This window comes from Lycorma delicatula, chromosome 1 (assembly GCF_047948215.1).
Source record: "Lycorma delicatula isolate Av1 chromosome 1, ASM4794821v1, whole genome shotgun sequence".
Classification (NCBI taxonomy): domain Eukaryota; kingdom Metazoa; phylum Arthropoda; class Insecta; order Hemiptera; family Fulgoridae; genus Lycorma; species Lycorma delicatula.
Window position 1 is genome coordinate 359795702 of NC_134455.1, and position 17894 is coordinate 359813595.

The 17894-nt window shown below is 29.2% G+C and overlaps 1 protein-coding gene across 4 annotated transcripts in view; it reads right to left on the minus strand.

Annotated features, from left to right (window-relative positions):
• Nucleotides 1-1032: 1032 nt before the first annotated feature.
• Nucleotides 1033-17894, minus strand: part of LOC142334482 (farnesol dehydrogenase-like) — a 44101-nt gene continuing 27239 nt past the window's right edge. For all 4 annotated transcript variants that reach the window (XM_075382551.1, XM_075382552.1, XM_075382550.1 and 1 more), the window contains exons 3-7: nucleotides 17009-17180; nucleotides 12060-12189; nucleotides 7170-7299; nucleotides 3931-4068; nucleotides 1033-1211 (exon numbers count right to left, since the gene is read on the minus strand). In XM_075382551.1, the coding sequence (XP_075238666.1) occupies nucleotides 1137-1211; nucleotides 3931-4068; nucleotides 7170-7299; nucleotides 12060-12189; nucleotides 17009-17180 (645 nt within the window). In that variant the 3' untranslated portion in view covers nucleotides 1033-1136. The remainder of the gene's footprint in view (nucleotides 1212-3930; nucleotides 4069-7169; nucleotides 7300-12059; nucleotides 12190-17008; nucleotides 17181-17894) is intronic.

Genomic DNA, 17894 nt, shown 5'->3' on the forward strand with positions numbered 1-17894 from the left:
TAAAATAATTAAATTTTGATTAATAACCAACCAAACTAGAAGTACAGTATTGTGTGGTATAATTTTGTGTAAACATTCCACTATATCAACAACTATTCAGTTTTCATTAGTGGTTATCATTTCATGAAAATCGCTCTCAAAAAATTTGGTTCATTTGGGTGAGAAATACTACATTCATGGGTATCTAAATAAAATAAAAATCACTGCTGTAATACAACATTTTTCCAAATGTTGTAATAACAAAATGTTGTAATAACTGAGTATTTTTATTTTACTTGGTATTTTTGTTTAACTTTTATTAAAAATCTATATTTTTATTTTCTCAGATACATATTTTAATAGTGATCATTGTAAAAATATACTTATTGTATGGATTTATAACAATATTATTCATACAGAAGGTTAATGAAAGGCAAAATATATTAATAATTAAGCTCTAATAAAAATAAAAATAATAACAAAAATAATTTTTAAAGATTTACGTAAAATTCATGTACGAATATGAAAAAGTTTGGAAGTTTGTTTTGTTAATTTGGAAGTTTCTTCTTAGTTAATTATACGTAAGAAATTCTATTAACATAAATCATAGTTTCCTTTTTATTCTTTCACAATAAAAGGAATTTATTTTCAATCTTCAAAGATGTTTGAAGTTAATTATATAAAAATATACTGCAATCGTGGGGAAGGTTTCAGTAGTAAGATTTTTTGTTGATTTTTCACTACTTTTTTGAATGAAATTATTATGCTTGTTTTAATAAGTTTTAATTATATGATTAATATTACATTTACACCTTATAAACATTATTATGTTGGAGTTATTTTACCCTTTTATTAATAAAATTCCAGACGGGTGATGATAACGCCCAGGCGTTTTTCACCCACAAAAAAAAAAAAAATTATTATATGGTAGCTCCACTAAACTTGAATGTGACACAGTATGGCAATTCTCATGACCGCTTTTTATGGATGGAAGGATACATATAATATATGACATAAGAACTAATTTTATTATAAAATAAAACCCATCAAAAATTGTTTTACACATAGGACTTTTAAAAAATATATTTATTTGAATAAGTAATGCTATGAACTTTGCAATATGATATAACAATGTGCCATGTTTACCACTAGACCAACTATTCACTTTTATTGCTGTGGTTTTTTAATCTTGATGTTTCATCTATGACATGTCGAACCACAAATTCAGTAATCTAAAATAAAAACAATTACAATAAATTATTTATTAGTAGTAGATTTTTAAAGATATCATTTATATTTATACAACTTATATTATTTGCCTACTTTTCTACAATTCCTTTGTTTTAGTGTGGACAGTACCATCAAATTCTTTTGGTAACCTGTTCCAAATTTCATGTTATCATGGATAAATCCTATTATACTAGAGAGTGTTCAAAAAATGATACAGAATGAAGAAGAATGTTTCCTTCTTCTTTTGTTACATGTTTAATTGAGGAAAAATGGGTTACTCAATGCAGCAGAAAAATTAAGTGTCTCCCATTATATTAGATGTGCCAGTTATGCAGGGCTAGCTCTGCAGATTTTCTTCCCACTACACACTGAGCTTTATACTATACATATATACTTAACCAGGAACACTACACAAATTGCAACATATACATTTACTCAACTATTATACAAATAAATCCAACACAATTTTCTCTTTTATTTACACTCGGTGGTGTTGCGACATCTTACGAAACGCAACCGTAACCTAAGGTGGGAACTACCGTGCCGATAGGTAAATGGCTCTACGTAGTGAGTCTCGAACGATGTACTCTGGGCACCAGAGCAAATCCAGTTGTATTTAGCTCTAGCTGCAATACGCGTGCGCTCTGTTGGAGTGGTCTATTATACCGCCGGTTCTTGTGGGACCAAAAATTTCAGTTCCTTCAATTAATTCTATGATGATTGGTGGTCCATCTGAAAAAACCACCAATTTCAGTCTAGTGAAAATCCCTCGGTCAACTTCGTCTGACGAGGATAATCTTGCTACAAAGATGGTGTCAAGTGTAGGAATGTTCGCTTTGTTGTTCTTCGGAATAATCAGGAAGGTGGCTCCCTTCAAAAGGTCTCACCTTTCCTCATTAACAAATGTGTCACCGGTTGAATTGGTTCTCCGAGGAACATTAGGAAATTACGTGATGGAACAATTCTGGTGGAAACATTTAACGATGAGCAGAGTCGCTCCCTATTACGTCACACCAATATGGGCGGCATAAACAAAATTGTGACGTGCCACAAGACCCTAAATACCAGCCGAGGGGTAATTTTTTGTCGTGAACTTCTGGAAATGAATTTAAATGAAATTGCTGATGATCTTCGTGCTCGAGGTATTATAGAAATGAAATGTATAATGAAACGGTAGAACAGAACAGAAGAACCGACACCGTCTCTTATACTGAATTTCAGTCTTCCTGTTCCACCAGAGAAGATTAAAGTGGGTTACCTCACAGTTCGGGTAAGACCATTCATACCCAACCCACGACGATGTTTCAGATGCTAAGGGTATGGTCACACTACAACATCTTGCTCGAGAACGGAGATCTGTGCTCGATGTGCTAACATCGCAGTAAGGTCACAACGACACTAACTGCGAGGAAAGTGAAAAATGTGCGAACTGCAGTGGTTCACATACAGCCCGCTCCCGAGATTGCCCAACCTTTAAGAAAAAGAAGGCAATCCACAAAATCTGTACCGAGCAGAAGCTAACTTTCCCGGCTGCACACTGGGAATATAGAAAGATAGTTAACTCACGAAACCTCGTCAAACCAGTACTATCTTTCGCCAGCGCTATGTCGAAACAAAGTCCTACAAATGTTCATAATCAGCAGTACGGATCCTGCAATGAACTTAAGAAACTCATTTAGATGCTTTCTGATCAAGTTTCTTCACTTACAGCCACTATTTCAGAGCTGACAAAGATGAATAAAAAGTCCTACGTCGCAGCAAATGAATCCAACAGTGGGTCATGACATCTGTAACACCAAGTAGAGAAGAACTTGATGATTGGTTTTGGTGTGATGAGGCATGGTTCGACCTTGATGGATATGTAAATGCACAGAATTGACACATTTGGTTTATGAAAAATCCACATCAGCTGTATGGACAAAAAGTGGATGTTTGGTATGCAATGTCACTTATGCAAATCTTCATGACATTCTTTCATGGTACAACGAACAGTGAGTGCTCCATACAAGTGTTGTAACTATTTGTAATCACTATACCTGAAGACCGGCTAGAGTACATGTGGTTTCAGCAGGACAATGCTACGGCTCAGACAGCCAACAATGACTTTCTTGGATAGGTGTTTTCATGGACAAGTGATTTTGAAGGGTTCAGGGCCCTTTGGTTTCCTGATTTATCCCCTTCTGATTTTTTCTTGTTTTTTTTACCTTAAGGATGCTGCTTACCAAACTTATTGTTACACCATTTTCGAATTGAAGAGTGCAATTGAACTATATGTCGCTGCAATTCCTCAGCAAACATTTCAACAAATGTTTAAGAGCATGCAACGTTGTATACTTAACCCAATTGGTGGTTTCTACATATAGCTGTCTTTATGGAAGATGGGTTTACCTGGTATAAAACTAGTTTTTTTTAGATTGTGTTATTATTTTTTTTTTTATAGTTTAAATATCCAGTTTTAATAACTGCTGTGTACTCTATTTAATTTTAATTATTTACTTAATTATTTGGTGATAAATTAATCATGGCCTTATATATACATATGTGTAAATATATATTATTTATTTTCGCATTTATAAGGAAGTTTCTGGGGTCATATACGGTTTTCTTTGTGAAGCTATTTTTATCTCATAAACAATATACTATGAAATTGTCATCTTTATTCAGTTGTAATAAATTTGAAGAATTTAAATAATAAAAATATTTAAATAGTTCAATACATACAAGCACATGTGGTGGTAGTTGTAACAAAAGTTCTACAGTCTTTGCGACATCTGATGATTCCAATCCAGCCACTTCAGGGGGTATTTTCATTCCTATTTTGTCCATTATTTCTGTTCTAACAAATCCAGGACTAATGGTCTAGAATAAAATAAAAATAAAAAGTCATAAATTAATCTGCTAATAATTATGAGAATGTACAAGACTACACTTCATTTACACTCATACATATCATCCTCATTCATTCTCTGAAGAATTATCTAAACGGTAGTTACCGGAGGCTAAACAGGAAAAGAAGGTTATTAAAGGTTAATATAGCTGATGAAAGAAATTATTATTGGCAAAATATGGGTACTGCATAACATCTGACAACCAATGTCATTTACTAAGTGGCATTTAATCTATATTGAAATTTTGTGTAATGTGATGAAATAGCTTTAAACAAACTACATAAGCAAATAAATTTTACGGAGTTTTAGGGTGACAAACAATTCACAAATGATAGCAAATTCAAATAATCAAGCCACGAACAAAAATATCGAAAATGGAATTTTGAAGTTCATAGAATGTAATGAAAAATGCATTAAATTTTTGGGCAATTTAATATAGTTTTTGTAGTTTCAGTAAATAAACATAATGATTCATATATCCTTTATCAGATGACATATTTATCATTAATTTGTAATGAGTAACTTGTTTGCAGATGTGTGACTCCCATACCAGGCACTCTTTTTTGAAAACAATAACGAAAAACAAAAAAATATTTATATTTTAGATTTATATCAATTTCAGGCAATAAAGTAATTACTTTTTGCTTATTTATTCAGTAAATATTAGTTTATTATATTGTTCATTACATTTCTTTATTTACTCAAACATAATAATCTTTTTATTCAGGCAAAAAGATATGTACAAATATATCACCATTAAATATTCAGGCTAAATTATGAAACAGAGATTCTATTGTTTTTATTAAATCATAAGAGTTTCCTTGTATCCATTATACAAGGTCTGTAAATAAAAAATGAGATTGGTTCAGAAAATCGTTTTATTTACAATCCAATTATATGTGGACTCTTTTCACCTTCGAAATAGTTCCGTTAGGAAGCCACACAACACTTCAAACAGTTTTCCCACTCTTCATAGCAGTACTGGAACTCAGAAACAGGAATATGCTTCAGATGGTCGATACAATTTTTTAGGTTTTCTACTGTTCCAAAATTGTGTCCTTTGAGGTGTTTTTTTAAAGTTGAGAACAGTAAAAAGGCGCAGGGACTCAAGTCTGGTGAATGAGGTGGTTGAGAAACTACAGAAATGTTTTTCTTTGTCAAAAACTCATTAATTGAGAATTCAGTGTGTAAGGTGCATTGTCATGATGCAGCACCCAGTTTCCAGTTAACTTTGACGGTTGATCTCACGTGGGCAACTCTTTTTCGCAGTCTTTCAAGAATTTCTCGGTAAACATATTGATTTACAGTCTGCTCTGTAGGCAAAAACTTCTTATGGACAATGCCATTACTATCAAAGAAACAAATTAGCATGGTTCTGATTTTGGCTTTGCTTACTTTTGCTTTTTTGGACGTGATGAGTTTGAAGTGTGCCACTGCTTGTCTGGCATTTTGTTTCTGGGTTGTACACAAATATCCAAGATTTATCATCAGTAATAACTTTTTTTTTAAAAATCGGGATCGGTTTCAAATCGCCCTAGACGATTGTGGCACACTTCCACCCTGTTGTTTTTCTGTTCAACAGTGAGGTTTTTGGGACCAATTTGGAACAAACTTTTGTCATATCCAGTTCGTTTGTCAAAATTAGATGTTCAAATTTGATCTGTTGTATGATTCTGATTTAATTGTTCTGCAATCATTCTGACAGTTAATTGCCGGTCATACTGTATCAAGTCTCGATTTGCTCAATATTGTTGTCACTTTTTGACATTAACGGTCTTTCGGAGTGTGAATCATCCGCAACTGATTCCCGGCCATCTGAAAATGCTTTAAACCAACTTAAAACTTGGGCTCATGACAGAGCATCATCTTCATACGCCCTTTTCAATTTTTCAAAAGTTTCAGTAGCATTCTCGCTGAATTTAACACAAAAATTTGATTGCACAATGTTGCTCATAATTAGAATCACTCATTTTTTTAACACAAAACAAAAACACGTATCACAGAAAATTTCTTTACATCTCATGTGGCAACAATAGACTAAAAATATTAATATCTAATATAAATCAGCTGTTTATATAATCATATATACCTTTATGTACCTTTATGTACCTTTACAGAGTTGATATTTTGGCTGCCAAAAATTCTAATCTCATTAGTTTATTTACAGACCTTGTACATCTCCATTATTTTATTTTAATTTCAAATTGTTATAATCAAACTTAGTATTTCACTGATGATTCCAAATTTATCACAAAATGCCCTTCAGATCTCAGAACGTGCTTCTTTTGCACACTCAAGACATAAAATGTCATGAGCATTTTAAAAATCATTATAATTGAACTGGCACTTGGCAGAATGATAAATAAAGGTTGGATGAAAAACATGTTACAGTATCAAAAATTTAATGTTGGTTAATTTTTATATAACTGTCTACACTTCAATTTTCTGATAATTAAAAAAAAAACTATTTTTTCAGGAAAAATTAGTTCTGAAAATTTCATAGTTAATCTTATCATGAAACCTTTCTTAGTTTTCTTAGCTTTTGCATTCGCTGTAATATCTGAACCCTAGATCCCTGCTTCTGTCTACAAATTATCTCACTACACGACAGCATTGCCTTCACTTCAGTCAAATTTTCTATAATTTGTAAAAAACTTTGATAGCAGCGTTTCATACTTTGCATTGAAAAGTGCATGTTACTGCTTGCACGCAATCTGATTTATTATTTCCAGTTATGTTTTATTTGCAAATGGAATTTACTTGAGATAAACATGTTGCTTTGTAACTACCATGAAAATAAAAATAATCAGTCGATACACTATTAGTAGATACACTGGAATGATTATTCAAATGATTTTTTTCAGCTGTTATGGTATTACTGATGGATTTAAAAATGTTTATCTGTATCCATGACTTTTTCTTTTTTTATTATCTATAACACCTGATTTAATTTTGGTCATACAAGGAATATTAAAGCTCTCTTAAATTTTTTAATATTACTTGCAAGAGAATAATATATAATTAGTAAAATGTAGTGGACATTTTCATATAAATTCAATAAATCAGACTTACTGTTACTCTAATTTTGGAATTAGTTTGCCCAAGTTCAGCACGTAGGCCTTCACCAATAGTATTAACTGCTTTCTTTGAAGCAAAGTATGTTGTAATACCAGGCATTGGTGTACTCACATGTGCTGCTATGCTGTAAAATTTAAATAAATACTCTTAATTATTATTACTGCACTATAAAATTTTAAACATGATTTTTTTTTTACATATTTTGGAAACATGAATATATGTATGTGAATACAAACAAATGAATTTTTAATTTGAAAAACTTTTTTAATGATATGTCTGTGCTATTTCCATCATGATTAAAAATATATTTTATTTTATCATTTATTGAAGCCTTCAAGTAAGGTACGACACTGCCAAACAGAAAAACCAGTATTGTTATATCCTGCTGTTGAATATCCTAAGAAAACACATGCTTCAAATTATTTTAGGTTATTACAAGGGAAAAGTTTCTCCACCTAAATAGTAACATGAAATAATAAAATGTAAAAAAAAAACACAACAGATAACAGGGTGAATATTTTCTCTCCTGGTGGGTTGTGTTACCTTTTTGTAATGTTAACCTCGTGCTCCCATTAACATTATAAAACTTTTTATAACTCTTTTTAATATTACTAATAATAATAATATTTACTTTTATTATTAAAGTTTTTTTTTTGATTGAGTAAATGGGCATTGATTTCTATGTCATTAGCCCTCATCATATTCTTTAAAAAGAGAATAAAATCACAAGCAAGATTTTCAGATTTAAGGGTGTTTAGGCCCTTTTACATTTTAAATAGAAATGTATAAATATATATACTTACCATTTAGATATTTAAGTACAACAGATACATAACACATACGAAGTGTAAAGGGTGCTATCATTTACATATAACACAAAGATTAAAAATGGAAAATTAGCACTCTTTCAAATGGAATCTACAAAAAAATTTATTGACAATACCATGTAAATTGTGAGAACCCTATGTTCAGATGCCGATTCTGGCCTGTTTTAGGACCTCATGTATGGGATTTTCAATCAACATTAAATAAACTGATTTTCATCTAAGGCTTACTACAAATAGGTTAGTAACCCACTGGCATGTAGGTAAACAACTATTATTACTTCTTTATCATTTTCTAAAACAGCGATATTTTTTTTTAAATTCATGCCTCTTTCTGAGGTTTTCGTATATTGTATATTCTTCCAGTAGAAGCTTAACAGTAAGTGGTTTGTCACATACACTGCTCATTAGATTTTATTCTCCAGTTAACAAATACAAATTTGTTATTCACTTGTGACTGATTCTGAATCTGGTCAATTCCACTAGTTCTGGAAGTCAGTTTTGCATCGCTCTTCCATATAAATGGAGTAATTTTAATTGCATTTATTTTCATGTTTAGTCTTCTCTGTTCATTGCTGTACATGGTTCTGATAGTAATGTTAAACAGTTTTTAATGTCTGCCACTCAAATAGGAATTATATCTGTGTTCTCACAAATTGTTATCATTCTGGTAGCTTCATCTGACTGTCATTTCCTGAGATACCAGTATGCCCTGGAGTCTTGCTAATATGCATCGTTGTCCCATTCGGTTTAATACATATTGAATGGACAGAATGTTTGTGATATGGACATACTTAATGTTCTTGTTTCGAACAGCATTTAGTGCGCATAAGGAGTCAGAACATATAAGCACTCTGTCTTACTGAAATACTTCACTCTCTACTGAAATCCCTCATGACTTACCCATTTACCCAAAACCATGCTGTGGATTCTACATTTCTCTAAGCCAAAGAACATTTTGACATAATTACTGAATTCTGTAAACAGATCTAATTGGCAATTCAGGTTCCTCTTGTTATCAGTATATAATTTGATGTCGTCCATGTATAACTGATGAGAGCTTAAAATGTCATGTTCTGCTGAATAATGAGAACCCCCCTCCCTCTTTATGTTACTGAAACTGTTGGACATAGGGTTCAGTGCAAGACGGAACTATACAGAGCTCAATGCATCCCCTTGAAATATTCCTCTCTTAATTTCAATTTTATCTTTAAAAATCAGATCTAAACCATTTTGAAAGAGAGCCACTGTGTCGTTCACCTCTTCTTTAAAAAACCCATGCACTTCACTATCTGTTTGTCTACCTTATATATACACAGCACCTCCAATAACCAAGTATGTGGTACACTATCAGGTGCTTTCTGATAGTTTATATAAGTCATGTAGAGAGCCTTTCCATTTCTCTTTGCATCAATAATAAACTGTTCCTTGCTTCCCCTACTGTTCTATTTACACTCTTTATATTTTTTCGCTACTAGACCATTTAAATGCAAGTGTTTATTCAACTTTGCTGCCACAATCAAAGTAAAAATTTTACTATAGTTGGAAGACTTGTTATCAGTCTGTATTTTTCAGGTTTCACAGATGGGACCAGCATCTGTGGGAGAAGATACATTACCCCACAAGTAAAGAATTCAGGAACCATTCAGGTTTCTGCAGCAATTCAGAATATAATTTTACAAGTTGCACATGGCAACATAAAAACTGTTTGTATTAAGGTACATTGTGAACCTATTGAGATCTTTGAGTATTCCCCATTGAGGTCTTTGTAAAATGTGTAAGAAAGTATCATATTATCAATAATAACCCTACCACAAATTGTTCACCAAAAATTGTTGTTAAAGTACCATTGCATTGATTCAACCTGATTCTTGATTATCACAAAAAGTTAATTACTAATACTAATTTTAAAAAGTATTTACTATGAACACTGTTACTGAAGTATTGCAGGAAAGTATTGGGAACAAAACCAGCCATACTGCCTTATCTTAACTTTCTAGATCTCAATATCACTCCCATTATGACAGAGAAACTCCATCAGAAATCATAGAATGTCCTATTACACGGTTGGATTGAAAAAAAAAAATTCTGAGATTGAGAAATTGATTAAAATCAATTTATTACTTGTATAAAAAAATGTTTATATATCACATTTATAAGAAGAATTTTCAGGATGACACAGAAGCTGTGATAGAATGTGAAATGTAGTAATGATCAGTAATACAAAATTTAGCACTTTTATAACTTTTTTTTTTTTTTTTTTATTGAAATTTCTGATGTGTTTAATATGTTGATATTTTCATGTTTACTCTTTTTGATATTTCTGGAAACGCATTAATTATGATTGTGAAATAAAGCTGTATTCTGTATATAAAATTACAATTTTAATCTACATTTTACATAGTAAGGTCTAGAAAAGTGACTAATATTTTTGCTTTCCCATGAATTAAAGTAAGATATTAAATTGATTAATGAATATTAGAATACTAGAAAATGTATTTTCATATATTTATAAAGTTTTTTACGTTTGTTATAAAATTTATTTTATTAGAAATATTCAAAAAACATTTTCGTGTCAATAAGATGTATTTAAAACTGAATCTCAAAATCATTTTGATTGCATTTAATTGTTTTATTTTTATTGATCTTTTTTTTATTGATTGTGATAAATTAGAAATAGTTTTTTTGTGATGTTTGTAAAAAATCCCAAACTTGATGGGGACTCACATCAAAAACCCTCCAGATTAATGGTATAATGGTAGTGTTCCACATAAGTTTTTGTTAATGTCTGTAGTGCAAGTGGATTACATTCTTAGAATAACTAACTATTGAAAAATTGGTTGTATAAAATCAATGACATTCTTCAATTTCTTCTAAGACAAGCATGTGAAAAATATCAAATCTTATATATTTTTGTGAACGCATCTGTAACAGGTTTTATCAGTAGAAAAAAAAAACAAAACATGTACAGTTGATTTAGACAAATTTCAATTTATCATTATTCGATAGCAGTTTATTTAATTAAATTAATTTTTTTATATTTTGCAAATTGTAAAAGGTCCATCACCTTTCCTTATTTTAAACCTTATGAAATGTCTTAATTTCCAATACATAAAATGTCAGTCAGTACAGTAAATTTGTAAATACAATATTGAAATTATTCAGAAATATCGTAAAATAAGACCCAACACTTATCCATGTTTATCATTATTTATGTCATTATTATATTTTTTATAATAGAAAAATTTTTAATTGAAGTTGATATTGTAAAAATGACTGTTTCGATCTATTTCATTAATTTTTTACATCACTGATAATTCACTACAAAATTTTATTGAAATTTAGAATTTATATTGCAGTATATAAATTCTGTAATTCAATTAATTAGTTTCATAATAGCAAGTCAAAACAAATCTACTTAATATAATAATTCTTCAGCTACTGAAGCAACAGAAATCAATATGGCATAATTTTTTACAACGTAGAGACGGGAATAAAAGTTAATTTTTCTGATGTTATACGAAGTTCTGAAACTCATTTAATTTTATAATTTAATCTTGTTAACAAGTTACCAGTAACTGAAATCAGTCGACACAAATCTCAATTATTAAGTATGATCAACAACAAATAATAAACAGCCGATACAGATTATACAAAAAAGAAAAAATGTAAACACAAGAGTATTGATACAAATTCAAAATTTTATACCCGCCACTACAAGAATGTATATTTTTTTGATTCTCATTTTAAAATGAAAATTAAAAAATTTTTATTTTTATTTTTCATTTTAAAATTTATATATTTTATTTTTCATTTTAAAATGAAAAATAAGTCAAAAAATATGATAAAGCAACACTTTTTTGTACATTTATAATCAGTAGAATGAAAACAACGTGTACCTAGATTATTGACCTTTGAATGTGTGTCATTTTTCTAAATAGTTTTAATTTTTAAAAGAAGAAACCAGAAAATGAGTAATTAAATTTAATGTTATGTTATGTTTTGTTTTTTTTTAATGTAAAAATAAAGGTTTTAATAAATGTAAATGATTTTATCTTACCTGCTAATGTTTATAATATAACCATCATCAATGTTGTGTTTTCTCATTGACCTTAGTCCTTCTCGGCTGCATATCTGTAGTGCTATTACATTGATTTCATACACTTCCCGCCATATATTTGTGCTTGTAGCTGAAAAGTAAATATTTTTCTAAAAATTTACTATCATTATTTTGAACAGTCCACCTTGTTATTCTAATTTTTATTAATCAATTAATTAGAAGAATTAAAAGAAGTTTACTTTTAAATGGCATCAATTATTATGGAGTCATTAAGCATTAATAAACATTAAATACTTGAAAAATTGTTTAAATCTGTTGTTTACAAAAACATTGATTTATTAATCAATGAAGTAGCTACTTCATTTGCTCAGAATAAAATTGTAATACCAGTAAAATTAATGAAAGACAATAAAATATCATATTCAAATTAAAATACGCCCAAAGTAAGTGCTTGATCTAGGAAAATGAGTTAAAGAGTAAGGGTCTATTCAAACCTTATTCAAAAATGCAGAAGCTGAAGGGATCAGCATGGGGGAAATAAAATAAATTGTATGAAATTTGCTGATATAATTTTTAGGATATAAAGCATAATGTATTCAACAGATGATATGAAAATGAATTTTATGAAAAGACCAAAGTTATAAAAATAGCAGGTAATAAGTCATAGAATTTTGGCATGAAATAAGGAAGAAGTATTATGTAAATAGAAAACTCCAAAATTAAAAGTTAAGTAAAAATAGCAGTAACAATGATACATGAAGAATCATTAAAAAAACAGCTATTCTATATTAAGATAGAGTAACTTGTAAAGAAGCGTTTTGTGAAGTATTATATTTACATTATAATAATATATGAATACGAAATACGTACAATAAAAAAGAGAATATTGTGAAGGAATTTGTAATGTTGACATGAACGAGACTGGAGCCATTCTATCAAATAAGGACTGATTAAAACCTTACTAGAAAGTGTAAAGAAGAAATTGTCAAAATGGATTAAAAATCGTGTAAAATGTAAAAGGAAATGATGCTACCCACAAATCAAAAGTTTAACTAGAAAAAGCTAAACAATTATGCAGGCCTATGTTTTTAATGATCAAACTTTTTTTTCAATTTGATAGCTGATTCATATGTATTTTTGGGCATTGAATCCATATATGACCTCAAATTTTTTCCATCACAAGAATTTTCACAAAAGGCTTCAATAATTTTTCTGAAACATGAAACCAATTTTTAATTAAATTTAGAATTTATTTACAATTTATATGAAAATCAAAATTACTGTAAAATATCATTAAAACTAATGAAAGCACACAGTAAAATACTATTTACGTTTTTTTTTTAAAATAGCACAAGAAGCTAACAATTTTTTTTTCTTTAGCCTTGAACCTAAAAGTTCAGTGGAGTCCTTAAGAAGGTTTAAGTCCCTAACCAAATCATTTAATTCAGATTGCTTTAATAGTTTCACTTCATCAATTACAGAATTATAATCATAATTTCCATCTCCCAGTTGATTAACACAGGCCGTGACACTGTTTCTTCATTACATATATCTTCTAATTTATATGGTGGTGAATGAAAGGTATTTCTGGCCCATGAGATACAGAATGTATCAGTGATCAAGGGCTTCGGTAAAAAATATCTTTTTTGTTTTTTAAATTGAATCCCTGTGCTTTACAGGGAACAAAAGTAAGTAATAATCACCACTATGATTGGTTGGTTCTCTCTAAATTAGAGGCACTCCAAAGCAGAAAGATTTTTTCTTTGTAACCACTGGTGGAGCTCTTCAACACTGAACAAACCTTATGAAGAGACCAAGATTTGCCTTGGTTATTAAATTTCATACCAGAATATGCAAAATATACTTTTTTTCTGAATATTGTAATGTTTTTTTTTTTTTTTGATAGCAAAGTTTCTATAAATATAGCAAAAAGAGATTGGCCTTTTGACGCCTTTAGAATTTAACTTAATGAAAAGTTGTAAAATATAAGTTTACTTACTTGGAAAATATAAAAAAATTATAATATATATTAAAAGAATGTTAAACAAATAAAGATGTCACAAACTAATAAAAAAAATGCATACCACAGTTGTAAAAAAAGGTACTGAACATAATTTTTTGTCTAGAACAACAGATGTAGTATTAGGTAGACAGACATACAGTAACAGGAAAATTATTAGACATGTAGTAAGACAAAAGTGGCTGTATTAGCAGTTATATATTTATTACTACTTTTATCATAAATCCAGTACATTTTTATTAGAATTTCAACTTCTTGCATCTTCATACATAATAAAATTATTTTTTTAATTTAAACAACAGTTTACTCAATGATTCTTTATTATAGGCTAACATCTCTAGATAGAACAAAAAACAACAAATTGTGAAAAAACCTTACATGATGGAATTAATTTTCAAACTATTTTTCTTATTTTCAATACCAAAAAAATCTATTTATATTACTAGATAGATTTCAGATAATTTTATCATCACAGATCTGTTTTATCATGAAGGGAATATTATCCAAATGGGTAGTAATTATGCTAACCTGATAATGAGGACTGTACAACAGTTTTATTTAAATTTAATTTAGTTACAATCTGTTTAATGGTAACTTTATGAGAATTTTGTTTATGAATGTATTAGAGATTTTGAACAAGATCTTTAATAAACACATACAAGTAATAAGAAGAGCAAGAGATCAAGCACATTTTTTGTAGTAACACTTTAATACGAGGATTCTTATTGAGGATATGTGCTAATTGAAAAATAACATCTCGGTTCTTTTGATAGTTGGTAAAGTACAACTTGGACCAGCTGTTAGGAGTTCCTCTGTATAAATCAACTAATTTTACCAGCAGTTCTTCAATGTCAATCTAACTAATCGAAAATAGTGTGACATCACACCCATAATCTACCAATTACCTGAATCTGTAGTCTTCACCAGATTTTTCATAATATTTAGTATTACAATTATTTTATATAAAGTTAAAAAATTATATAATTAAAAAAAATACAAAAATTAAATACAGAATAAATTTACTCTTTATTTCAATCCCATTTTGCAAAAAATAAAATGAGTCATCACTTTTCAATATAGTTGCATTTTCTAATATTAAAATTATTTGCTGATGTGTTTTCATACTAATTATGGTTAAGTTATTATTCTCATTAAGTAGAATATGTAGTAGCTATGTTTAACCAAACATTAACAATCATTACAGCTTAGGAATTTTTTTCCAGTATTTTGCAGTCCCTTATTAGCAGACATCAAAACTTAAGATTTAATTTAAATTTCTATTTTAGAAGACAAATAGGTTTTATCCAAAACTGGAGAATTTTAATCAAGTTTAAGTTAATAATTTATCAGTTAATTACTAATAGAAACTTTATTAAATTTCTTTTATTTGATTTTTTTAACACTTAAAAAAATGTTAATAATTTTTCTGCTTGTAAAATACACATGGATATTGTTCAAAAATAATATTAAACAAAAAATATATTAAAAAAACTTTTTAAAAACCACTCTTACATTAAACGCACTAAAAAATAAGAAATAATTTTAGGACGGCATCCCACAATGGATTTCACAACAAGCTTTGATGGTGATATGTAAGATTATATGAAAGTCATAGCTTCTAATGAAAATTTTGTTTTTAATGAATGGCCTAAAGAGTGGGGTGCTAATGTCAAAGTACATATCTTTGCACTCCACTTTTCGACCAATCATTACACATATGAAAGAATTGGCAAAAACATCAAATTTTTTTAATTTGAAGCTATGAATTTCACATAATCTTACATATCATCATCAAAGCTTGTTGTCAAATCCATTCTTGAGATACCATCCTAAAATTATTTACTACTTTTTAGTGCGTTTAATGTAACAGTGGTTTTTAAAAGGTTTTTTTATATATTTTTTATTTTCTACTTTATAGTTTTCTTAATTTTATACTTTACAGTATAAACGACCAAAAAAATACTTTCGTTTAATTTAATCAACTGAAACAACAGTATCACAAACATGGATAATTCTTTCACTAAGAAAATATGCATTTAAATGCGGTTGCATAAGTTCAAGGAGCATTTTTTCACTTAGCAACTTAGCAATTTAGGGGTATTTAAGCAACTTGAAAATGTTGATAAAATGTGTTGTCATCAGGAGCAAACCTGTATGCAAAATTTCAGAGTGAATGGATAAATGAAAGTGCATCAAAATTCTACTAAAAGGTTCCGTATCATGAATTTCACATACATATTCCAAGAGTGAGTTAATATAAGAGTGGTAAAAAACACAAAATACTACAAAAATGTTCACTTATTAAGCAGTAAAATTTTTAATTATCAGTTCATTTCTATCAATAGCATTCTCCAACTATCAACAATATTTTATGAAATGTTACTTTACTATACTTTGATGTTCATCTTCTTATTCCATCCTCTCTCTACCTTTCTTTCTTTTTCTGTTTAGCCTCTAGAACAATGCAACGCTTCATAGGATGAATGAGGATGATAAGCATGAGTGTAAATGAAGTGTAGTCTTGTACCGTCTCAGGTCAACCATTGCTGAGATGTGTGGTTAATTGAAACCCAACCATAAAAGAACACCGGTATCCACGAGTTAGTATTCAAATCCGTATAAAAGTTGCTGCCTTTACTAGTATTTGAACCTTACAACTCTTAACTTCGAAATCAGCTGGTTTGCGAAGACGCGTTCACCACTAGACCAAACTGGTGGGTCATCCTAGCTCTATCTGCCATTTTATAGCAGCTTTGGGTACACTTAGATCATCAATTTTTACTACATGATCACCCATTTTAACCAATTACACCCTAATGTTTTTTTATAATACATTGTTCCAATAATATAAGTTCCCTTTCATGTATTAAGATTAATATTTTTAATAATTTAAACAATCTATATATTTTGACAAATTTATTAAACCTACCTTCTATTGGGCTGATTTTTGTAGGAATTCCTGCGTTGTTGACCAAAATATGAATACCTCCTAAGTTCTTTTCTACCCATTCAAAAGCAGATAGAATATCTTCTTCTTTTGCAAGATCTGTTTTTACTGGATGAAATTTTCCCTTTTGCCCCTTTAATTTATTTTTCAGTTCCTAAAAATCATATAATTAATATAAAATTGAAAATGTTTACATATTTCTAAACAGTTGCAAAATTAAATCTGAATCCTCACTTGATAAAGAATTAGACAAAATAAAAGAAAACACACAGGTTCACACAAATGTATTATTAATAAACTTACAAAACATAGCACTAAATATTTTATATTGCATTAAAATATACAATTAAGTATAAATAAGGTATAAAAATGAAGTATATAATTGAAATAATAAAACAGTTTAGTGATGTACTTACAACATTTATGTAATGTGATTATAACACTTAACATTTCACTTGCTAAAAAACAAATAGTATAAATGTAAATTCAATTTTTTCACTACTTTAAACACGTTTATCTCAATGCATTCTAGATGCACTCATCCTCTAGCTAATAAAAGATCACTTATTCTGATGAATAGCAACACAATTAGATTGAGGACTATCAACTTATTAGCCAGTTGATATAGCAGGGTGTTGATTACTATACTATCTTAATCTAGGATTCAGTTCCCAGTAAGGGAACTAAATACTGGTAAAAGGTATTATTTATTCATCTATCCTTCATCAAACATTTCTTATTAAAATTACATAAAAGATGAACCTAAATAAAAAACAAAAAAAAAATACTATCTTTCAAAAAACTAAATTAGTAGTAAAAAATAACTTTTCATCAATCATACTGCTGTCATGAAGCAAGAGTATAAGAC